The 23,569-nt window shown below is 58.9% G+C and overlaps 2 protein-coding genes across 2 annotated transcripts; both read right to left on the reverse strand.

The window, feature by feature from the left end:
- Positions 1–4,196: 4,196 nt before the first annotated feature.
- Positions 4,197–13,527, reverse strand: UQCRC1 (ubiquinol-cytochrome c reductase core protein 1). The gene is made up of 13 exons (XM_075514006.1): positions 13,403–13,527; positions 12,712–12,852; positions 12,143–12,229; positions 11,012–11,141; positions 10,007–10,205; positions 9,326–9,405; positions 9,062–9,177; positions 8,507–8,650; positions 7,591–7,751; positions 6,487–6,572; positions 5,899–5,987; positions 5,269–5,344; positions 4,197–4,415 (listed from the first exon to the last, which is right to left on the reverse strand). Exons 1-13 carry the CDS (start codon positions 13,472–13,474, stop codon positions 4,351–4,353), a joined length of 1,446 nt encoding a protein of 481 aa, XP_075370121.1. The 5' UTR covers positions 13,475–13,527; the 3' UTR covers positions 4,197–4,350.
- A 748-nt stretch (positions 13,528–14,275) lies between these two features.
- Positions 14,276–19,554, reverse strand: SLC26A6 (solute carrier family 26 member 6). The gene is made up of 19 exons (XM_075514345.1): positions 19,427–19,554; positions 18,968–19,107; positions 18,759–18,869; positions 18,300–18,475; positions 18,038–18,202; positions 17,757–17,909; positions 17,502–17,584; positions 17,259–17,406; positions 17,038–17,151; positions 16,854–16,931; positions 16,629–16,724; positions 16,412–16,518; positions 16,254–16,323; positions 15,992–16,084; positions 15,784–15,888; positions 15,040–15,225; positions 14,859–14,913; positions 14,464–14,585; positions 14,276–14,381 (listed from the first exon to the last, which is right to left on the reverse strand). Exons 1-19 carry the CDS (start codon positions 19,552–19,554, stop codon positions 14,358–14,360), a joined length of 2,154 nt encoding a protein of 717 aa, XP_075370460.1. The 3' UTR covers positions 14,276–14,357.
- Between the last annotated feature and the right edge of the window lie 4,015 nt (positions 19,555–23,569).

Here is a 23,569-nt window from a genome sequence, read left to right on the forward strand (position 1 = left end):
AACCACTGATCCTCTTTGGATGGCGTGTGGGGTAAAGCAGCTTTTAATGAGGGCGTTCAGGGCTCAGACTCGCCCCCTTCCAGACACGCCGTTAAAGAAAGAGCCTAGACAAAGACAAGCCCTGCCGCCGTGCCCCGCTCAGCCTCGCGTCTCATGGCAGCCCGGGATGGCTGTAGCTGGCAGTCAGGCCTGGATGGGCCCTTTGTCCGTTGCTTTTCCATGCAATGAATACGCTAAAGCTTTAGATGAGCCGTTTCCTTTTCCAAATAGGAAACGGGAGTTCTGGGTATGCATCCGGATACCGCTGCTCACCATTCCTCTCTCCTGGTGTGCAAAGTCCCCGTGGTGCACAGAAGGGCAAGGTGAGGCAGGGCAAGCCTGTGAGTCTGCCAAGCATCGGGTACCACCCTCACCCTAGCAATCCTGCAGCCCCGCTGGATGACACTTCACCACCGGGAGAATTCAGCCCTCCTCTGAGCAAACCGCGCTACGTAGGGGCTGGCTGGGGGAAAAAAATCCCTGGCCACGGCTATGCCGATGCCTCGGTCAACCCCCGCACCAAGGGGTCCATCCAAGCGGCGCAAGGCTCCAGCAACACGAGGCACCAGCAGAGCTGCACTTGTCCCGCCGTCTTCTAAACCCGCTCACCTATTGCTCCCACTGCCATTTTTCACCAGCCTCGGCAGGAGAGGGGGTAGAGAAGCAGGCCCGGAAGGCTGCGGGCTCTCCTCCCAAAAGCTCGTTGGCACCGAAGAGCGGCACGGCTCCAAGCCTCTCATTTCTGTGAAAGCCTCTCTGCAGCTCCCCGCTTCCCCGAGGACAGGCTTGGCTCAGCACCTATGATTAGTAGCAACTGTACTTTCCAGGGGGGGTAATTAGTTCAGGTGAGGCAACTACTGACAGTTGGCTGCTGTAGCCCCTCTCTTGGCAAGCGCCTGAATCCCAAACAAGCAGCTCACATATCAAAGGGGCTGCCTGCTCCACAAGCAGATCCACCCTGTACATCTGCCCCGGCGCCGCAGCCCCATGCGGGGGGTACCGACAGCTTTTCCTGCTAGAGCCCAGGGAAACCTGGAGCACGCAGCACAGGTCACTAGCAAGCACTCCCCGTTTTCACTGCTAGATTTTACGTACCCAGAATAGCTCTGTATGGCGGAGAAAAGTCACTGGAGCGCTGCGCAGGTGGCATTACAGAGCCCTGCACAGGGTGCACACAACGATGTGCGGCATCTTCTCTTCCAGCCAAGAGTGCCAAAGTGTCAGGGAGGGAAAGCAATTGCCTAGAGGTAGGTGGAGGGGGTGAGCTCCAAAGAGGGAGCTTTACCAGGAGAGGGTAAGACAGTTCGCACCGGGCAGAAAGGGAGGGAGCAAAGGCCAGTTCATACTCCAGAGTAAGTTTATCAGCACAGTCTAATGGGATCCCAAGTAACCTTCCAAGTGAAGTAGCAAAACAAAACACTTAAGCCATTGAAAACTAGACTGGTCAAAGAGCCCCGCTGAACAATCCCACATTGTCCAGGGAGCCAGGAAACAGATTTATTAGGTCACCCAGGCCATCTCTAGTTTCAGTGAAATTGCCCTGTTTCAGGGATGGTTCCAACTCCCTCCTCTGGCATTGCCACCGTCCTTCACTGGGCAGCAGAAACTGCCGGAAGGGGAGAGGAGAGGTCCAGAGAAAGAGCTCGCTTTTTCAAGGTTCAGGAAAAGCACTGAGCTAGGACACTTCCGTCGTGCCAGACGTTTCCCAGTTTGGACTCCCTTGGACTGAGGCTGCTCCAATGGAGGAACAGAAACACACCCCTACAGCTCAAACAGCAAGAGACCTGCCAAAAAGATTAGAGCTTCAGTTCCTGCAGCACCGAGGGATTCGGCTGCCAAATGCCTGACGACGCTGCACTAATTCCAGGTTATGCTTCCCAAGCCCCTCACTAAGGCTCAGAGTACGGGCGTCTTTGCCAAGCAATAACGCTCTCGACTCCTGAATGGGTTTCCCCTCCCCACCTTTTAGATTCCCAGTCTGGCTGCTTGTTGTTTACCAAGGAAAAATGATATCGCAGACCTCTCAATCCTTAGAGCTGGTGAGATGCCCGCGTTTCTGGAAGCACTGACTGCCACAGCACCCAAACACGACAGGCACTACAAGGCAGAGCGCCATTGGAACTGCAGCCAGAAGATGCCAACATCTTGGGCACGGCTCAGCCTCAACTCCTAGCTGCTAGCAGGCACCCAACAGCACTCTGCATCCAACGCCACTCACCATGGCATGGTTCCTAGTCCAGATCAGCCCAGATACTCAGATTTCTACATGGATAAAAGCATCTACAAGATACCTTCTAACGCTGCATAAGCCAGCCGCCCTTGCAGAGCTGCAGCCTCTCGGTCAGCAGGGAGCGGGTGTTAGTCCTCGCTGAAGTGCTGGGGGCATGCTGCTCAGCGCAGCCAGCCTGCTGCTTTTGCAGAGAAACGGAGTAATTTGGAAAGCAGCAGATGCAGAGGGGTTTGAATCTGTTCCTAGCACGAAGCAGTGCAGGAGGGCCTGGGGAATTACTCAAGGAAAACAACCATTCCTAAGCGGATACCTCCAAAGAAGAAAACTTGTAGGAAATGCTAAAGCAAGGATGTACATCTCCCTTTCCTTGTATTTCTCACCAACTGCAAGATACCCTGGAAGCTCACCTGGGGGGGGGGGAATATATAGCAATGGAAGCCAAAAGAGGATTACAGTCTGATTGCAGTCACAAAACCAAGACAGAATCATTTACTGGTTCCACAAGGCTTGAGGCGTAAGTGAGCTTGTTTAGTTTTTCAGCCCTCAGTGCACTTGTAACGAGCCAGAGCTTGTGATGATAAACCCAAATTGCATCAAGAACATTTAACAGTTTCAAACTTGCCTAGTATACGCAATGAGTTCAGACACACTGACTCTCTCATTAAGAATCCAGATTCAGCACAAATGATTTAGTACACTGGATTAGTCTCAAGTGTAATGACTAACTCCTAGAAACTTTTACACTATTTTTAAATCCCACTTGTCAGGGCAGCACCTGGAAATTAAACGAGAATCCCAGGGAGATTTATCCCAAAGACAAAAATCTAACAGGAGTACCTCGCAGCTTCCAAAGGTAGCTGTGACAGCCTAGTGCCACCTGGTGGGAAGCTTTTCTCCATCCCCCTTGCTGAGTTTCATCCTTTCTGTTCCATGTTCCAGCTTCCCGGAGGCAAGACAAGGGAGCAACCACCAGATCAACACCAGAAAAAGCAGAAAGGGCTGGGTAGCTCTTTCGACTATTCAGACCTAGAGATTATCTTCCAGGTATAGGCCAGGTCAGCCTACACTTCAGTCAGCAGTTCCTCAGCTATTGCATAGCTGAGACTGACTTGATAGATGGAGGCTCATCTGCAAGAGGAACGCGTAGACCAACACCAACATACTCCACAACAATCTCTGCTCATTTTGAGTTGGTTGATGGATAAGCAGGAAGCTTAAGATGAGAGGTAACATATCCCCGTATCGGCTCTGGAAAGATGTTTGTCTGGCAACAGCTCCAGCTCCTCACACCATCCCAACTCTGCTAGAGACAACTGCCTCAGTGGTACGTCAGGCAAGGCCAGGCTGATCACCTTCCCCAGCTTCAACAAGTGGTGGGAACTCAGCCGACCAGTTCTGTCTGTAACTGAGCGGGGAGAGAGGGGTTGCACAAACTGCCCTGCCGCAGAGGCGGCCACCCCAACAAGAGTCGCAAACAGCCAGGCCAGAAACACCAACGCCACAGCCCAGGGACAGGAAGAGGACCAGCTTTCCATAGATACATTCTGATCTCCTTGACGAGCAGGAGAGGTCCCCTCAGAAGAGGGCCCTTTGTTCTTAGGTCTGCACAAGCAGCAATGCTACAGCCCGAGTTTGACCACGCTGCTGCCTGCACAGAAGGGCGCCGTGGAAATAGCTAGAGCTACCCTGGCAGCCTCGTACCAGTGGAAAGACTTCCTTCAACCAGCCTGAAGACAAGACCACTGAACCAGGACACTGCCAGCTCAGGACAGAGGAGGCAGGGCTGCAGACAGACACACAGACAGGATTCTAGCATGAGCCCTGACAAATCAAGACCGATTGGTCCAATCTCTCACCAATTTAGCAACATTAACAATGTCTACATACACAACCCAGCAAGACATGGTTGACTCCCAGCAGAACCAACTCCATATAGGATATATTTATTTTTATACATTTAACACCGAGAAGACAGCCATTTTGATGGGACTCATCTTGCCCCTGGTGCACAAGACATTCAGAGCCAGAGGGAACCTGTCACAGTCCACAGCTTCATTATTTCCAACCTGCAGGGACACGTCCTAGAAACGGATCCAGTACATGGCACTGCGGATACGGTTGTAATCCAAGAGCTGTTCAATGGGACCTGAGTGAACAGAACAAGAGTTAGTCACTGGAGATGTAGTTAAAATCCCTGCGCAGTTTCCCATGGTCTTAAAGCAGATGGTGGCAGAGCAGCTATGCACAAAACCGGGCAACTACAGCTCAAACCCGCATCAGGAAAAGCAGCAGATACCATCTCCTGACAGAGAAACCGTTACTTGTTTCCTCAGCATAAGTTGTTCTCTCGCACTGCTCCACAATGCTCAGTACAGCTCCACATACAGGTATGAAACACAGGGAGCCACCAAGCCATGGAGATTTTGGCTAGTTCATTCCAACTTGCTGTTCAAAAACCGTCTCCCTTTTCCAAGCTGCTCTGCTTTGAAGGCCAGAGGAAACAGCTGCATGGAGGAGGGAAATCCACAACACACAGGAAGCAGGCAGCAGAGCGGAGCTGAGCTGCTCAGGCAGGTTTTCTGAGAGGAATTTGTCCTTGGCCAGACAGACATGCCAGAGCAGCACAAGAAAACCAGGTCCCTTCACTTCCCTTACATAAACCACCATGACCCCAGGGTAAGGGCACCTGGCAGACGCCGCTGGGCCTGCACCCAGCTATGGGACTCCCAATCTTAGTCACGGCTCCACAGCAAGCAGAGAGCTGGGAGGACAGCCAGCAGCTCGCTGCCACTGCATCACCATCACCTGCAGGTTTGATCTGCTGGCAAAAGTGCGTTGGCACATCTAACGTGCAGAGGTAGGAGGATACCAGCAAAGAACCAGAGTGGTTAGGAGGCCAGAACAGACACATGACAAGTGCCTGCAGCTCACTTCCACTCAGCTCTCGACCCCTTCCTGTTTTTTGAGCTACCACGTACTAATTGCCGCGTACTACTTACCAACTGCTGCGATTGCCGGACATTTGTCATAGATGTATTTACTGCAGACCTCTCTCACCATTCTTGCATCAACGGCCTAATAAATATCAAACAAGCAATTAATGACCCTTCTAGCAGACCTGCGTTTCTCAAAGTTGGAAGTTACCATTGCCATTACGTATCAAGATGATTAAAAAGATACTGTCAGACCCTTGGGGGCCATCTGCACCAACTGTACAGCTCTTGCGCAAGGATGGTTAATGTTCTACCCAGCACATTTTTCTGAGAGTACAGAAGACATGGCAGTCCAAAATCTGAAGCCTTCCAAGGGATACAGTGGCTGCAGAATTACACAAATAGATGCTGGCCACCTCTAGGGAAACCGTTAAAGGAATTCAAGTTGTGCTGCTTAACACAGGCACATGCCCCCTTTCTGGGATGGACTGAATACAGCCATGGGGACATGGGATACACTGAATCTATGCCAGAGATTCTGAGGTATTTATATCAGCATCAGTGAGCTGAGCGCCTGGACTCCAGGCAGCTTGACTAAGGGATAAGTAAGTCTCATGTTACTGCAGCAAACTAAGGCCAGAAAATGCTGACACCAACCATGCCCAGGTACCCCAACCAAAACAAACAGATACCTACAGCAATCCTGGCATCCCATTCCTCCAGAGGGATACGGCGTCCGTAGTTTAAGAGATGGCTTCCAATATTGTCACACACTGGTGTAGTACCTAGATGTTGAAGATACCACATGGTCAGCACAACAGAAAGCCTTCCACAATTGCACAGCCTGATCATCAGCCAAAGCAGACAGAAGCAACTCTAGCCGTTAAACCGGCTTCTAATGAAGTACCAGTCGCAGTTACCACTCTAAGCAGATCCGGCAGGAGTTAAGCAATACAAAGATTGCTTCACTGGTCTCCAAAGCGTTACAGCCAAAGCAGACCAGTTTGAGGGTCTCAATTCTAACTTCACCAGGCAGCATGTTATTCACTCTCAGCAACAGAACGACTAGAAGTTTACAGAGTCAGAGCTAGCCCAGAGCACAGCAGGCTGGGGTCAGCTGCTTCGACAACATGGCAGAAGGAATGCAGAGCAGGGGAAAGGAAGGTTTGCTCAGTGCCTGCCGGCAGTACTGCAATGTCTAATGGAGCTCTTGCTCCCCAGGAGAGACATAAGCAGTAACCCTCTGAAAGCTGCGCAGTGGTCAATCCATAAACCAGAACATACCATCCAGTTGAGCCACCATGGCATTTCGGAGATAGTTCTTGGCTCTCTTCACCTCTGACTCTGTAGTACTAGTGCACAGACGCATCCTGGAGAGGAGATGGAAAGATCGCTAAAGCTCTTAAAGATTTTGTCTGCTCAGACAGAAAGTGATTTCTTCCCTTTCCCAAGCCTCTGCAGAAATAAGTATTATCAGCATCACTTGTCTTGCAGGTTTGAGATTCATTCTTGATCACTGCAGAGCAGCTAAGAACTGGGAGCACTGAACGGCAGGAAGCGAGAGAAGGAGCTCAAGCTTACAGGCAGGGGACATCAGCCAGCAGCTTACACGCCGAGTTACCCTCCCAAAGGTCTAAGCAGCCCTGGTGCCGGCTCTAGCTTGCCCATCAGGCACAGCGGCAAGCAGTCTGTGGTACGCTATCACAAGAGAAGGAAGGCGTGTCAGCTGTTCCCACGCATGGCAAGCTGCTATGGAAACTGATGCTGAAAGAACAAGACAGCTCTCCAGAGTCCGTTCGGACTCCAGCTGCTAAATCCCTTCCTCCCCTGCCAACTGCAACGTCCCTAGGGCAAGGGCTAACTCCATCTGCTCCACACACAGCACGGCTCGGCTCTGAATCTCAGATGTAGCCTCGAACCATTACTGGGATATAAGTGTATACAACAAGACGGACAGACAGAAGGCCTCCAAACACTGGCATGACTCCAGCAGCAGGGCATTTATCAGCCACAACGCAACAGGCAGGAACTCTGCCTGCTTTGCTCAAGTTTAACAAGGCAACGGAGACCTGTCTCTTGGGCACCTGGGAAAGCCTTGTCTCTAAGGAATGGTCTCACTTGTATACAAAAAACCCAAAGCCTCAGTGCTAATACTTGGAAGCACAAACAAAAGACCCAAAGAGCCCTAAGGGATTAAAATAGCTCCTCAAAAGCCCCATCCTAAGACACTTACAGAAACCACTTACAGGATCTCTTAACCAGAATGCGAGTTACCAAGAATTCAGACAGAGACACAGCTGTCTGAAGCCCTAACACACTGCCCACCAGCTCAGCCTCCCACAAGAGGGTCAGATCTTAAACAGGAACTTTTGCCGAAGTTGTACTTACCACTCCCTCTGAGCACAATACAGCATATCATCTATGGACAGAGGATCGGAAACAAAATGGAAACCAAAGAGGCCGGTATCAGAGTAAGAGGTGTTGAACGTCTGGAAACTGTGGCAGAGATTATGCTCCACAGCAAGCGTAGCCAGCCTGCTGGACTGATTCTGTAAATAAGGAGATACCATCAGCCATTTCAGTCTTACAGCTTCCTCACAGCTCAAATTCTTTCCAACTGAGCTGTTTTCACAAAGACCACAGACAAGACAGAGCGCAACGCTTTGCTGAAGGAGAGCTTTATTTAGGCCCTTCATGTGGTCAACAGATGAGATTCACTGGTGGAAAAGCCACAGACAATGGTCTAAGAGTCCATCCAGCAAAGCCATTTCCTTTCCCAGCCGCAGATGAGGAGCTGGTATGCATACCACTGTAGGAGTGGGAGAAATGGGAAGCGCAAGGTCTCCCAGTAACAGGGCTTAGCACAGTTATGCAGGCCAGACAGATTTCAGACGAGAATGGATGTAACACTGGGATTTTAAACAAGTTCCACCTGCTTTGAAGTCGTTCTAAGACAAGCTTGCATCATCAGACTATAGACTGCTCTGTCCTGCTCCCATCACGGCCCCCACTGAGCGGTTAGTTTGGGAGGGCGGGAATAAGCTGCTGAGAATTCATCAGCTAAACCCCTTCCAAACTTAGCAGAGAAGGCTCAGTTCATCTCCCAGCATCACCTCTCAAGAACTGGCCTGGATTAGCCTCGATTACGCTTCCATCCTACTTTCCAGACTCTTGACCACTTCCCAGTTGGACACTATCCACAACAGCCTCCCATGAAGCACGTTCACCCAGGGCGAACCATGTTCATCCATACTTCACATTAAAAGGCTCCAGGCTCTCCCTACCACATTCACAAGCTTCTTACCTTACCACCTCCAAACGTGCGGTCGTAGCGTCCAATGATAGCATTAGCCACGTTGAGGACAACGTTATCGGGATCAGCCCATCCTGGCCCCTCCACAGCAAGAGCAATATGGGCAACGGGCAGAGCATCATCTCTGGCACGGATCTAGAAAACCATCAAGGAGCAGGGGAAAACTGCATGAGCACTGCGGCTTTGTCTGCAGCCTGCTGCAATGCCAGGCTGACAAACTGGAGGACTTGATATTATCCCAGTGAAATTAAATAGTCTCAGGCACTACCGAGCAGAAACCAGCTGCCCCGATACGAGTTTTCCAGCAGACGATGTGAGCAAGAGCCTCACCTTCCTAACAGATTTGGGTCCTATCTAAAACCCAACACGTTATGGCAATAAGCCCCAAGAACAGAACATGGGGGCACTACCAAGATGCTGCATCATCAATTTCTCTGAGATATACGAACAGATTTTTTTCTCTCAGAAGCAGCTATAACTGGTTTCACATTCATTCAACAGTTTGGCAACAGCTGCTTGTTTTGTTTGGGACCAAAACAACTTTACCTCACTCCCTGTGAAGCGACAGCGCGGGAGGACAGGCACAGCATCCTCTTTGTATGTAAAAGGCACTCCACTGAAGTGTTGCCTAGCTACGTCTACCAGCTCTTTGTGGGAAATACCTGGCAATGGGAAAGAGAGAGATTTGCAGTCTCAAACAACTTCATTTAACAAAATCATCTGATTTTACATTAGAGATGTGTGACAGGGGTTTGATCACCAGCTTGAAAACAGCCAGGCTTCCCAGAGTCACAAGGATCTAGAACTTACCTCCAGCAGCTGCCAGGACCATACGAGGTGCCTTGAAGTGAGTATCAATATATGAAGCTAGATCTGCTCGAGTCAGATGCCTAGAAAGAACACAGAGAGACCCAGTATATCAGCATCTCTGAGTTGGAGGGATGAGAGGCTTAGGAGAAGCAAGTTGACAGTGCAGAGACAGCAGTGATGTTGTTGATTCTCTTAGTTGTAGGGTAACAATACTTTTTAGAAGCAAGACTGCACCATCCGTGCTTTCCCTGTGCTCTAATTCCGGAACACAGAGAATAGAAACTGGTGGCCAAGATGGAGAGTTAAGGATAGACCTTCAGTGCAGACTAGAGTACTGACCCTGGTCACTGAGCTACCTCAAGGCCGCTGCTTTAATGAGCACCCCTAGCTCTTAATTTCTCTAACAGTGTCAAACTGATGAGTATGGGAGAAGGTTCAACCTGGCCCTACCAACCTCACACCTTGTGCGAGGGGGATTGTAGAGAAGAATGCGTGCGGCATTACGCTTTCACTAGCGCCAACGGGGAAAACACAGTCAAGACACAATGAGAAGGCCACGGGCACAGATCACGTCTGTATACAGGCTGTTTCCTTGTGCAGTCACCATTACTGAGAAGCAGCAGTCATGCACCCCAAAGAGCGAACCCACGGGCTATGTACCGCATCCAGCCTGTTGCTCACTTGATGTTCTCCGTGGTCCCCTCGACAGTGTGGGCCAGTGCAGTCCCCTGGAAAGCAGTGGCATGAAGATAATCAAAGGTAACATCCGTCAAGTTGCTGTCGATTTCTTTCAACTCCTGAAGGATGACGCCACGTTCCTTCTCAATCTGAGACTCCTCCAGTGCACAGTTCTGCACAATGTCAGCCAGCAGCTCTACAACTGCAACACATTTCCTACGTTAGCAATCCCACTGCCTGGCTGCTACCCAGTGCTACTGAAAGGAGAAAAGACACACAGGCAGCACGGGCACCGCAAGAGTGAGCAACAGACCACACTGGGGAGGGGATGCAACATAACCGAGATGAGTACTACCCATTCCCACAGCATCAGAGAGGGGCAAACAACACGGTTTTAGCGTGAATTCTCCAAGTCAGCTTGCTGAGCATCACTGCCAGTGGAAAGCAGGCAACAACTGCAGAAGGCGAAGCATGTCAGAAGCAGGGTACTGTTGCAGAAACACGCGGAATCCTTACAGAGAGCTCGCGTCATCTACAGCATAGCCCACATCTACAGCAGGGCCCATAGCTCTGACTCAAATCACCACCTCTGGGCAAAACGGACCCGAAGAGGAGCCTGTGCACGGTAGCACAGAGCACAAGCAACACCCGCAGGAGCTACGCTGAGCACTCCTGACACAGTAGCTGTCGCTGACCTCAGCTTCTCAGCTCCGTAAGACAATGACAGACTACTGAAACCCCCCCTCTCCCTCCTGGCAATATAGCACAGCCTGACATAACAAGAGTTTTGCAAAAGTGGTTTTAGGAACACATGAACTTGCAGCCTTGAAGCACCATGTCATGGCAGCGCTCCCTTCAACTACCAACTAGAACCTCCAATTTCCTGCTCAGCTATAACTTCATTCCCTGGTCTGTTGTCAGAAAGGATGCTGGTGGGAGAGAAACACAAGCACACGCGCTTGCTTCATCCTTAACCTCCGAATCAGACTTTGCCACTGGCCATCCTACCTTTGGGCATGTCCTTGGACAAGGCTTTTATGTAATAGGCAGTCTGCTCCCGTGAGGTGTACCCATTCAGGTGAGCACCCATACTCTCCACCTCCTTCTCAAAGGCAGCGCAAGGACGCTTCTTGGTGCCCTAAAGAAAATGGATAGACACAATTATGAAATTAACAGGTTTCCCTCTCGCGCAGAACTAAAGCAAGGAAAAGAGCAATAAAGACCTAGAACAATAAAACCTGTCACGCGATTCATAAAAGCCAAGAGCAAGTGCAGAAAGCAAGAGAATTAAAACTTGACTTATTTACTCTAGCTAAAGGATGGTTGAGGCGTATTTTGAAAGACCAATAAAAACCCAGCAGGGAAGGAGAAGACCTACACTAAGAGACGACAGCAGCTGAAGATCGCATCAGTGGAAGTAAACCAAGAACAAGTCTAAACCAAAAATAAGCAGGTTTCCAGCTATCCAAGCAGCAATATTCAGAAGAAGCCAGAAAAGGAGCAGAAAACTACTTCTAATACAGAGCTCATCTCTTAAGGAGCAAGCCAGATGCTGCAGTTGCCTCTGATGGCACAGGCTGGGCTCGAGTCAGCAAGCGCCAGGCTTAGATGCCTTCTGCCCTAGGGCTGTTCAGCAGACAGTTACGTTACTAGATAAGTAAGAGCTGTGGCCTCTAAACTTTGCTGGTCCACTAAGAAAACCAAAGAAAAATAAATGGCTACAGGAAACGCTGCTTTGAGCTCTGCCCGCTAACCTGAAGAAACATGCTTCATAACGTAGTCCTATACGTGCAGTGGCTGGGATAGTCAGGGATTGGAACCACAGCGTCAGAGACTCAGTCTCACTTGTTACTTACGACTTCTTTTCCTTTAAGAGGGGAAATACCAACTAGTAAATAAGAGTTGCCTTAATTCATGCATGCTTGCAAGTTGCCACATATTCAAACAAAGAGCACCATATAGGCTAGGTGCCTTTTGAAGTTTATTTTTATACTATACACAAAGTCTCTGGGACTCAGTTAACCTGACTGGCACTCTCCTTTAACAGCTACAGCCTCCGAAGCAAGAGCGCAATATATAAGTGAATATCCTGAACAGCTCTCCACGCAGTCCTGTGCCAGACCTAGCATACCTCCTTACCTTAAAGGCCAGATGTTCCAGGAAGTAACCGGCCCCGTTGTTGTTCTTGTGTTCGTAGCGGCTCCCCGCCCCAATCCACACACCCACCTAATGGCAAAAGCATCAAGTACACGTATTAGAAAAGAAAACAAACCACATGCTCAAGCTTCATGCTGCAAATATAACAGGAGGGACAAGAAGTCTCCTCCACAGCCATTGCACTAGTAGCACCAAAATAAGAACAAGCACCAGCAACTGTTTCCCATACACATTTTGGCTTTTTATCTAGCAGCTTCGCAAAAGCCTTTACTGGTTTTGTCAGGGATATAACTGCTACTGGCCACTTACCGCTTACACAAGAACTGTAAGGCTGAGAAAACTCGTAGAGCACAAAAGCTTTACTACAGCCTTATACAAAGCCAGGCTAGGCCTTCTACTGCTACGTTAATCCCACCAGTTAACAAAGAGAAGTGGTAGGGACTCTGTCAAAAGATCTGGTTTAAATAGGGGTTTGTCACTTTTGGAAGACCAGCTACAGACTAGGCAAGGCTGACTGTTTCAAGTATGTCCTTAACCTATCTTAAACTTACCGTACACGTTGGCTGATTGGACTCCTCTGAAGCTACACGGAGACCATTGTCCAGAGTGGTGACTTGGGTCTCAGGGATATTATGGAGTGTCTGGGCATAGGTGGCAGCACCTCGGTTCCTTGTCAAAGTCAATAAAGCTGCCTAAAAAAACAACCCAGGCTGTCATCACCTCTACCCAGCAGCTCCCCTCTGCAGGGCAGACCTCCAGAACGCAGACTGCTGGGCACACAGCTGACCAAAGCTAGGCCAGACAAGCTGTTTCCCGTTTATATCGAGGAGCTCCTGCTACACAGGAGCTAGCAGAAGACCTGGAAACCCTCCGCAGCGCCAGAGGTTTCAAGCAGCTCGAAGAACTCAGCACAGAGTCCCATGAACCGGTCAAAACCCGGTACCGGGGCGGAGAGGAGAGGGGAGGGGACAGCAGGCCCCCGGCAAGCCCCGCAAAGGCTGAAGGCCGCCGCCACCGCTGCCCCCCGCCCGGCCCGGCCCGGCCCCGCCCCGGAGGCAGGGGGACTCCACGGCGACCGCCGCCCCCTGCCCCGCACCGGCCGCCGCGTCCCCGTGACCTTCCCGGCCGACCGGCAGTCTGGGCCCGGCAGCCCCACCGCACCGCAGGGCCTTCCGCTCCCCTTGCCGGCCTCCCCCCGGCCCACCTCGCCGCTTCCCCCCGCCGCCGGCCGCGGTGACTCACGGAGGGGCGAGGGCCCCGCAGCAGGGCCCGCCCGGCCGCGCACCCCGCCCGGCACACAGAGGAAGCCGCCATCTTGTCCCTGCCGCCGCCGACCGACCGGGCTGCAGCGCGCCTGCGCAGGAAGGCGGGGCTTGCGGGCAGGGCGGGAGCGCATGCGCGCGAGGCCGAGCGGCCGTCAGCTCCTGTCATCGATGTGCATGCGCACGAGGGGGAGGTTCGCGCAGGCAGAGGGGGCGCATGCGCAAGCGGGTGCGGGTGCGCGGCGGCGCCCCCTGGTGGCGAGAGGGGGCGGGGGCGGGCGAAGCTCCCGGGGGAGGGGGCGGTCCCGGGGGCCGGGGGGGGTCCCGGGGGGTCCCGGGGGCCGGGGGTCCCGCCCGTACCGCTCCCTCGACCGCAGCCCGACGGGCCCGGAGCGGGTCAGGGGGGAAAGCGGCAGAAAGGGGCCAGCGGGAGCGGGGTGGCGGGGCAGCCCGCCTGCAGGAAGGGCCAGGCCGGGGCCCGGGCCCAGCCGGGCAGCGCCCACCCGTGGCAGGGTGCAGCCTGAGGTCCCCTTTATGGAGGAAAGTGCATTAAAACGAAGCCTGAGAAATTCTACACGGTTTTATCTGCGACGCCAACCCGCTGCCAGGAGCAGCCCCCCCCCCCCTGCTTCGGCCAGGTCTGGGGGCTCCTCCGCCGCCCCCCAGACCAGGCCGGGCCCGTGCTGGGGCTGAGCGGGGGGTCCCGCTGGGCACCCCGGCGCGGAGTCCCTGTGCTGGAGCGGGCGCGGGGCCCTCGGCCCGCTCCGGCGCAGGGGGAGCTCATGGCCAGTGCGGGGCCCCGGCTCTTGGAGTCCGGAGGGGCTGGCGGGGGTACGAGACCTCCGGGCCCCGGGGCGGGAGGGTCGGTGCCGTTGGGCCGGCGAAGCCCCCGTCCCCTGCCCAGCTCCTCAGGGAGACGTCTTCCTCTGGCGGGGCTACATTCTGGTGCTGAGGTCCACCTGAGGGAGACAGACGGGGAGGGGCTGGCTTGGCTGTCCCCTTCTCCACGGCAGCCACGGAGACGGCGAGGCTGGCGCTTACCGCGGCCTGGCGCCGCTCCCCGCTGATGTGGACTATGGCATTGTGCACCGAGGGGAAGAAGCTGTGCTTGGTGATGGCCGAGCTGAAGAAGTTGCCCCGCTCCAGCTGGGCGAGGACGGGCCCTGCGTGGAGGGAGACGCGTGTGAAGCTATGGCACCCGGCTGAGCCCACCGCCCCCCCCCCACGGCGGCCTCAGGGGCACTGGGGCCATCGCTGGGGCTGCCTCGCCAGGGGCTGCGGGGCTCGGACTGGATCCCTGGGACAACCTGCAGCACCCGTCCCCTGCGGAAGCCCCGGGGATGGGGACACCACGGAGGGAGCCCCAGGCCAGCAGCTGTGTCCCGCAGGGGTGGGCATGCCCGGCAGGGGCTGATGGCTCTGCAGAGCCTCCTCACCCGGGCAGCCGGCAACGAAGACGTCCACTTCTATCTCATGGAAATCCCTGAACGTCTGCAAATGGCAGAAAACACATTTCGCCCGGGAAGAGGGACAGGCAGCGGCCATCAGGCCACCCCGCAGGGCCCTGGGGACGCCCTCGGCGAGGCTGCCGGCCCGCCTGCTCCCCCGGCCCCTTACGTTCTTCAGGATCTTGATGGAGACGGTGTCCACGAAGCTGACGGGGCTGAAGTCCAAGACGATGGCGTGGAAGCCGGGCTGGGGCAGCCCCAGGGTGCGCAGGGTGGGCTCGGGGGGCACGCTGCCCTCCGCCCCGCTCACCTCGATCACCGCCACGCCCGGACCGTTAAGCCCGTCCTCCGCGTCCTGCGGGAGGGAAGGAGACCCGGCCTCACTGCCCGGGGCCGGCAGCCCCGCCGGGCAGGCAGCGTACCTCCCTCCGGCCGTGCCCTGCCCTATAGCGCAGCGGGGCCCGGCGAGGCTCTTTGGCTGCGCTGGGGCACGGGCGGTGGCCCGTGCGGTGGCCCCGGGAGCGGGCGCCTCGCTCACACCTTCACCCGGTTTTGGGCTCTGTCCGGATGTGTCGGGACCCACCCCTCTCCCCAGCGACGCTCTCCAGAGCCGGGCTGGGTCGCTGGCGCCAGGTCAGCCTTTGCTCTCGCTCTTAATTCTGATTAACTTGCCAAATGGCTAATGACTCACTGGCTCCACCACCTAATCATTAACGGCCTGGCTTCGCCTGCTGACCTTGGGTGTGACGCTGTGGCCCGGCTCTGCCCCGGTCCCTCTTCTCACCCGGTGGCCCCAGACTGAACGGGGGGCCATGGGCCACGGAGCCCGGCAAATGCGGGGCAGGAGGGCCAGGGCCAGGCAGGGAGGCGGTGCAGGGTGGCACCGGAGGGGTCCCCCACGGCGGGGAAGCACCTTTTTCCTCTTGGCCTTCTCCTTCTCCGCTTTCTTCTGCTGTTTCTTCAGCTTCTTGAGGGCCTTCTTCTTCTTCTCGATCAGGCGGTCCACGTTGATGCCGCTCTGCAAAACAATGCAGTCCCGTGTCCCCGGGAGCCCCACCGCCACCCCGGTGCCGGCGGGTGGGGGGCGCGGGGAGCAGGGGGGGGGCTGGCGGCTCTCCTACCTTCTTCTTCAGGGTCTCGGCGTACAGCTCCACGTTGGCGAAATAGAGGGTGGAGGAGGAGCGGAAGATCTTCACGCCGGGGACCTCCTGCGCCTGGGGGCAGATGGGGAGGGTGCTACCCCATGGATGGAGCCCCCTGCTCCCCTTCCTTCCCTCCCCCAAAATGCCCCCCGCTCCTTTCCCCAGCGAGGAGCCCCTGGGGCTGCCTCGAGCTGCCCCTTCCCTTGCAGGCGGCTCTCCTCCCGCCCCCTGCTGCTGTTACCATCTGGTATTCGGCCACGTCCCTGTAGACATCGGTGTCGGGGATGCGCCCCAGGATGGAGTAGTGGGGGCTGCAGGGAGCAGAGCGAGGGGCTGAGGTCACCACAGGCTTCCCCTGCCCTTGGGACGCGGCACCGGCCCCGGCCCCGGCGTACTCACAGCTGGGTGCGGAAGATGACGGTGAGCAGCCCGAAGGCCACTGCGGCCCCCAGGCCGATGTCCAGGTTCAGCAGGAGGGTGGCCACGAATGTCACAACCCAGACCATCTGGAGGGGGACAGGGTCAGCTGCGGCACGGCCTCCTGCAAGCCTCAGGGAGGGTGGAGAAACCCTCTCCAGCGACAAGAGCAAAGCCCTGGGGCCAGTCACCGCCTTACCAGGTCCACCCGGTTGGACTTCCAGAGCGTACGGAGGTCATTGAACTGCTTGAACATGCCCTTGAGGTTGATGATGATGATGGCAGCCAAGATGGCCTAGGAGAGAAGTCCCTGCAGCTATGAGGATGCTGAGGGCGGGTCTTGGCTCTTCCCCTGCCACACCACCTTGCCACGGGGTGGGCACAGGGGTGGGATGTGGCGCGGAGGCTGTGGGACCAGACGTACCTTGGGCAGGTCCCGGAAGAGCTCGCCAATCTTCAGGATGGTCACCAGGATGACCAGGGATGCGATGACACCGGCTACCTGAGGGTAAGGCGAGCGGGAGGCGCGAGGTGAGCCCCCCGCCGCTCGCTGGGCTCCTTGCCCCCGGTCCAGCCCCACGGAGCGAGGCAGCGCTGCCCAGACCCACCTGGCTGTTGCCCCCCGTGCTCTCCTGCACCAGGCTCCGCGACATGGAGCAGCTGATGGCGAAACACTGGAAGAAGCCTCCCAGGAAGTTGCAGAAGCCCAGCGCGATCAGCTCCTGCGGGGAGAGAGCAGCGGTGGGGGAGCACCGTGCCTTCCCCCGGCTGCAAGAAGCACGAGGTTGGTTTTCACCCAGGGAAGGGGCCCTGCGCATCGGAGCATCACCTGGTTGCTGTCCACTTTGTAGCCGTGCTTCAGGGCAAAGATCTTGCCCAGGGAGATGCAGATGGCGTAGCCCACCACGGCAATGGCGAAGGCGTTGCCCACCACCTGCCCAAAGTAGCTGACGTTAGGGACCACGGGCGGCTTCAACCTACAGCCAAGACAGGGAGACGGGGCTCAAAAGGGGGGTCCCGTGGGCGGCACGGTGCCCTGGCGCAGCCACCCTCACCGCCCGGCCCTGCTCACCCGCTGGGGATGTTGCCCACCACGGAGATGCCAAACTTGGCGTTCAGGTTGACGCCGTAGGAGATGCCGGTGGAGATGATGATCTGGGGGAGGATGGCTGGAGTGAGGCAGGGCCTTCCTGCACGGGGACCGTGGTGGAGGAGGAGGGGACGCATGCCCTGGAGCTGCGCTCGCCAAGGCACCCCATCCCACCCCGAAGGGGATAGGGCCGCCCATGGCTGCGTCCCCAGAGGGAGCCGGGGCAGCTCTGGGTACCGTGATAAGCTCGATGGGGATGGGCATGGGCAGCTTGGCAGCGAACTTGTGGTTGAGCTCTTTCACGATGAAGATGGCCACCATGGCAATGATGGCCGTCACCAGGGTGCCCACGTTGGTCTCTGGCAGCTTCCGGCAGATCTCGATGAAGGTCTAGAGGACACAGGAGGAGGGAACGGGTTCAGGAAAGCAGATGCGTCCCTGGCAGGTTTTTGGGGGCCTCTGAGTGCCCCACAGCTGAGCGCCCGGGGGTCCCAGGGCAGCAGCAAACTCCTACTCACCATGAACAGCGAGAGCGGCCCCGAGTACTCGCCCAGGGAGACCCCGAAGACGTTCTTGAGCTGGGAGACGAGGACGTGCACGGAGGCAGCGGTGGTGTAGCCGCGCACCAGCGGGTCCGAGAGGTAGGTCACCACGAAGCCAAACTGCAGGAGGCCCAGGGCCACCTGGAAGGAGAGGTGGCAGCAGGAGCGCCCCGCAGCTCGCGGCCACGGGGCACCGTGGCCCCCCGTTCCCTGCCAGGCTGGGCTGGGGCCCCCTTACCTGGAAGATGCCCGTCAGAACAGTGATGGTGGCCACCAGCTCCACCCTGGCAGCGTCGCGCCGTTCTTCGTTGACTATCGTGACGTTGGAGCCGTTGACGGACTCCAGGAAGTTCTCGCTGGGCACCAGGGAGTCCGTCATGCTCCCGATCATGACAGAGATGACAGCAAAGGGGCCTGGGGACAGGCAGGGTGCGGGCGGGGGGGCCAAGGTCAGCACCAGGACCCCCCCGAGGTCCGCAGGCACCCGTCCCCTTGGGCTGGGCTCAAAGGGCACCCACTGTGCTTTGGCTCTGGTACGGCCAACCACCTTCTCGGTGGGGCAAATTAAAGGCGAGAAAGGTCCCTCCCCGCCCCAACCGTTGATGTGGCAATGCTGTGCCGTGGATGAAGGCTTGCCCCCCTCATCCTCGCTCCCTCCCCCGCCATCCCTGTGGGAGCACGTGGTCCCTCAGCTCACCCACGGAGTTGTGCCTGGACGTCCCGAAGAAGAAGTAGAGGAAGACGGGGTAAAAGGAGGAATAGAGACCGGTGACGGGCGGCAGCCCGGCCAGCAGTGCGTAGGCGAGGCCTGGACACGGGGGAGCAGGGGGCACTGTCACAGATGGCCGAGCCCCGGCCCCCCCGCCTGCGGGGAGCCCCCGGCAGCCTGGGCAGGGCATTGCTCACCCTGGGGCAGGTGCATGATGCCCACGCTGAAGCCCGAGGCGATGTCCCCCAGGAGCCACTCCTTGACCGGGTAGCGGGGCAGCCAGCGCAGGAAGGGCAGGAATCGGAAGAGCAGGGACTTGGCGGTGGAGGCCGAGCATCTGGTGGGGAAGGGGCAAGAGCCGGGGCTGAGCACGGGCGCGGGGGCCTGGGGACATCAGCGGGGGTGGACGGGGCCCCGTGGGAAGCAATGGGTCCCGTGGGATCCCCAGCTCCATCCACTGGAGCCGGGTGTCCGTGCGGGGAGGAGGGCAGAGCGGGGACACGGGTGTTTGGGCTTGGGGGAAGCAGCGCCTGGGTCTGTGCCGTGTCTACCGCCGGGACTGGGGCAGCCGGAGCCAGGCTCCCCGTGGCCGTGGGGCTGGGGCGCACGGTGCCCGGCGGGCTCCCGGCACACCCCTCCGGCCGGCATGGTCCTACCTGGTCTTGCGGAGGCAGCTGCGCAGCGAGGGCTCGGCGGGAGGTTTCCGCGGTGCCACCTCCTCCAGGTCAGCCTCGCTCAGCACCTTGTGGGGCGCCCGGTGGCTCAGTGCCATCTCTGCTGCCATGGCCACCCGGGCCTCCCACGTGCCAGCCCGCTGCGGGGAGACGAGGGACAGCTCAGCCGCGTCCCCACGGCCGGGAGCACCCGGCACCCTACCCACCCTGCAGCCCCTCCCGCAGCCCCGCTCGCCCCGCAGGGCCATCCCATCCTGGCCAGGCGTGCCGGATCGGCCCCGAGGCCAGGGGTGAGCTGAGTTTTGGGAGTCCTGAAGCAGCGGCAGGAGCTCGCACCAGAGCGGGCAGGCGGCCGGGGCGTGGGCAGGGAGGGAGCCGAGGCCTCGGCAATCGGCGCTGCCTGCTCCTGCCCCGTGCCAGCCCCATCTGCCCCGCCGGGGTGCACGGGTGGGGGCTGCCAGCAGAGCTGCCCCGGGGGGGGTACCCTCCGCCTGCCCACGCAGAACCCCCCCTCGGTGCCAACCACCCCTCTCCTCCGCGTACCGCTGCGCAGCCACGGCAGCGGGCTACCACAGCCACCGAGCAAAGCCCCAGCCACCCCACAGCCCCGTCCTCAGACTTTGTCCCTTTACACATGAGGGGAGCAGGAATGTCAACCCCGGCGAGCGTCACGGGCTCGTCGCCTCTCCGCCAGCGCCCTCCCCAGCCCCCTGTGCCGCAGAGCAGGCTGAGCCCATGGGCAGGGAGGAGCGGGGCTGGGACGGGGGGCTCTCCCTTTGCGGGGCCGGGATGGTGGGACCGAGGCGTCTCCGTACGGATCGGCAGCCTGGCCTTGCTCGGGGCTCAGGCTGAGAGGTGCCACCGTCCCACCAGGCTCACCCGGCTGGTGGCCCCAGCCGGTCCCGAGATGCTCGCCCACTTGCCACTCGTGGGGTGCCTGGGGCTGCGCCAGCCCGAGGCCCCGCTTTGCCCCCAGCCCTCCTACCTGCTGTGCCCAAGCCGGTCGGGTGGTGCCAGCCGGGCGCACGCTCTGCTCCCTCTTATTAATACCTGCCCGTGATCTTTGAGACACCGCTCCCTGCCTCCTGCCCTCCCCTCCTGCCCTGCCGGGGAGCTGCCCGCTTCCCAGCCCTGCTGCTGCGCGGCACCGCGGTGCCCTGTGGTGCCGTGGCTGTGGCAGGCCCGGGGCTGTCACTGCTGTCCCCAGGGCCATCCCATCCTGGGGACTGTCTCGGCCAGTCTCAGCCACTGGCCCACAGCTGTGCCCGGGGTGCCGCCGTGCCCCAGCGCCCGTGCCAGGTGCCAGGGTCTTCTTGCCGCTGGGCACATCCTGGTGCCAACCTCCTGCCGAGGGCCGCCAGCGCTCACCTCCCCGGGGCCCTGCTCGGGGTCTCGCCGTCACCCTCCGGTGCTCCCACAGCTGTCCCCCCCGCCGCCCCCCGTCCCGGAGAAGGAGCTGTGCCCGGGGCAAGGAGGGTTACCCGCAGCCTCCAGCCGTGCTATCCGGGGTGTTCTCCGTGGGCTCCGGGCCCTGCTTACCTGCTGGAACCGGGTGAGCTGTGCCCTGTGGACTGCCCCACTCTACCCCAGTGTGCAGACCCAGCCGTTATCTTGTTCCAAAGGTCCCCAGCAGGCATGGGAGCCCTGCTGAACCCATCACACCTTCCTGGGCTCCACAACGACCTGGTACCGCCACTGGTTTCGGAGCATTTCTGATTCACGCTTGGCCCAGGCCCACAAGGACACAGCAGTGGAAACGCAGGCACCCGTGGGCTGGGTGACTGGTGCCAGGGGGCAGGGTGACATGGGTGAGGAGGGCAGGCCAGGCACCGGGGAGTCCCGGGTGCCCTGGGCGGTGGGATGGGGCTGGCGTGTGGCATGAGCGGTGACACCCAGGACCGTGCTCTCCGGCGTCGGAGAGACTCGTTCCCATCCCGGCTGGCTGAGTGGGGAGAGCCTGGGGCCACCCCGGCTCTCCCAGCGGTGGCTCCCGGGTCCCGCAGCAGCCACACGTGGACTCCTCGGCTGCCTTTGGGGCTGAGCCTGCTCCCCTCAGCCTCCGCCGCGTCCCAGCCCCACGCCGTCCCGCCCCCACGCCCATCAGTCCCACCGTGGCCAGCTAGCGGCACGCCGCTGCCGCTGCCTCCCCGTCGTTTATCTGCTCACCTGGTGAGCACCCCGTTTATCTGCTCACCTGGCACAGGGCTCCTGCCTGGTAGCAACTGATAGCGCCGGGTGCCATTTACTGCCTGCTTATCGCTGCTCCCGGCCCCCACCCTGCGCCACCGCTTCCTGCGCCCCAGCCTCCAGCCCCCCACCCGTGCCCCGGCTGCTCTGCCCGTGGCTCCCCCTCAGCCACCCCCGCCCCCCGCCAGCCCTCCCCGGCCCCCCGCTCCCAGGCCAGCCTCGGGAAGGGCTGCGGGGCAGGACCCAGCTCCCGGCACCGCCGACGTGGGACTCCCCCGGGGCCGCCGTGAGCCCGGACCCCGGTGCCCAGGGACCTCCCCGGGCTGGGTCAGGCGCGGGCCAGCGCTAAGGAGGGAGCCCGTGAGGGAGCGAGGGTCCGCGCTCGGCGATGGTGACTCTTGCTCAGGGTGCCGGGGATCGATACTGCCCTTTGCTCACCTGCTCTTTCCCCTCCACAGCAAGGAAGGGAGGGACGGAGGGCACCGGGATTGCGCTCGGCCTCTCCTCCTCCTCCCGCTTCCCTCTCCTTCCCCGCAGCCCGGATCGGCCCCGCCGAGGTGACGCTGCCTTCCGAGGGTGGACGTTCTCCCCTTGGCCTCGCCCAGGCTGCTGGCCGGGGCGCCAGCTGCCGCCAGGCTAACCACAGCTAACCACAGCCACCGCGGCACCGCAGGGCTGCCGGCCAGGGCCGGGGCCGCTGGGCACCACCGCGGCCGACCCCAGCTCTGGGTGAACGGGCCTGGACGCAGCCAAGCTCAAGCAGCTGGCAGCACCTGAAGTCCCTGTCACCCGGTCACCTCGCCCCGGGCCGCAGCAACTGGGCTGAGGGGATCAGCCCAGCTGCGAGCTCCCGCCCAAGCCCCCTCCCAGCATCGCCTCGAGCCGAGGCGCTGCGCCCGCGGCCCCAGCCACGGATCCCGCGCACGGGGAGAGACAGCAGAGAGGCCAGCGCCATTTTATAGACTTTTATTTCCAAATCTGGCGCTTCCATGATACACTTTCACATAGCCGGGGGCGGCGCGGGCATCTCCCTGCTCCCTGCCCACAGGGAATTGGGAGACGGAGAGAGGAAAAAAAAAAACAAAACAAAACAACCAAACCCCCCAAAGGAACAAACCCAAACCCAAATCCAAGGAGGATGCTCCAGAGCCCAGTCCACAGCACTACAATCAGGGACCGAGCCACAGACTGACTCCTGCTTCTTGACCGGCCCAGCTCCGCGGGGACAGCCACCGGCTCTGCAGGGACTGCCACCAGCTCCGCTGCTCTCTTCTTTTTTGGCACTTGTCACTTGCTCTCCGCTTCGCACCAACGCAAAGCACCCTCACGCCCAACCTGGCGGAAAAGCGGGCCCTACGGCAGGGCAGGGACAGGACGCGGGCACCCACCGGGGTGCCGAGGGGGTCACACGGCGCCGGCCGAGGCGCAGCCCAGGGCTCCGGTGCCGCGCAGCCAGAGAGAAACATGTAAACGAGTTTGTCGGCGAAGGCGAAGACGGGCGGCGCGGAGGGGCCCAGCTGTTCCCGGCGCGCGGGGCTGGCAGGCTTTCCCTCCGCGCGCCGGTCCCAAACGGCATGTAAACATGGCAGCAGGCCCTTCCCTCCCCATCCCCGGGAGAAGGGCAGCAGCGAGCCTGCCTCGTCGGGGCAGTGCTGGGGGCAGGCAGCCCCCGCCAGGCCCACGGCCCCCCCGTCGCCCAGCCCCTCTGTCCCCTCCACCTCCTCCCTGCTGACTCGGGGACGGAGCCAGGGGCCCGGAGGACAGCGGCGCGAGCCCTCTCCTGTAAACACGTCAGGCTGGGCTGCAGTGAGAAGCTGCAGCAGCGTGGTAGTAAGGCAGTAAGGAGCGTGCTGTCACACAGCCCCGAGAGCACCGCGGGGACAGCCGGGCAGAGGCACCAGGCTTGGCAGGTGACAAGGAGCGTGCCGGCCCCCCGAG

This window comes from Mycteria americana, chromosome 11 (assembly GCF_035582795.1).
Source record: "Mycteria americana isolate JAX WOST 10 ecotype Jacksonville Zoo and Gardens chromosome 11, USCA_MyAme_1.0, whole genome shotgun sequence".
In the NCBI taxonomy this organism is placed as follows: Eukaryota; Metazoa; Chordata; class Aves; order Ciconiiformes; family Ciconiidae; genus Mycteria; species Mycteria americana.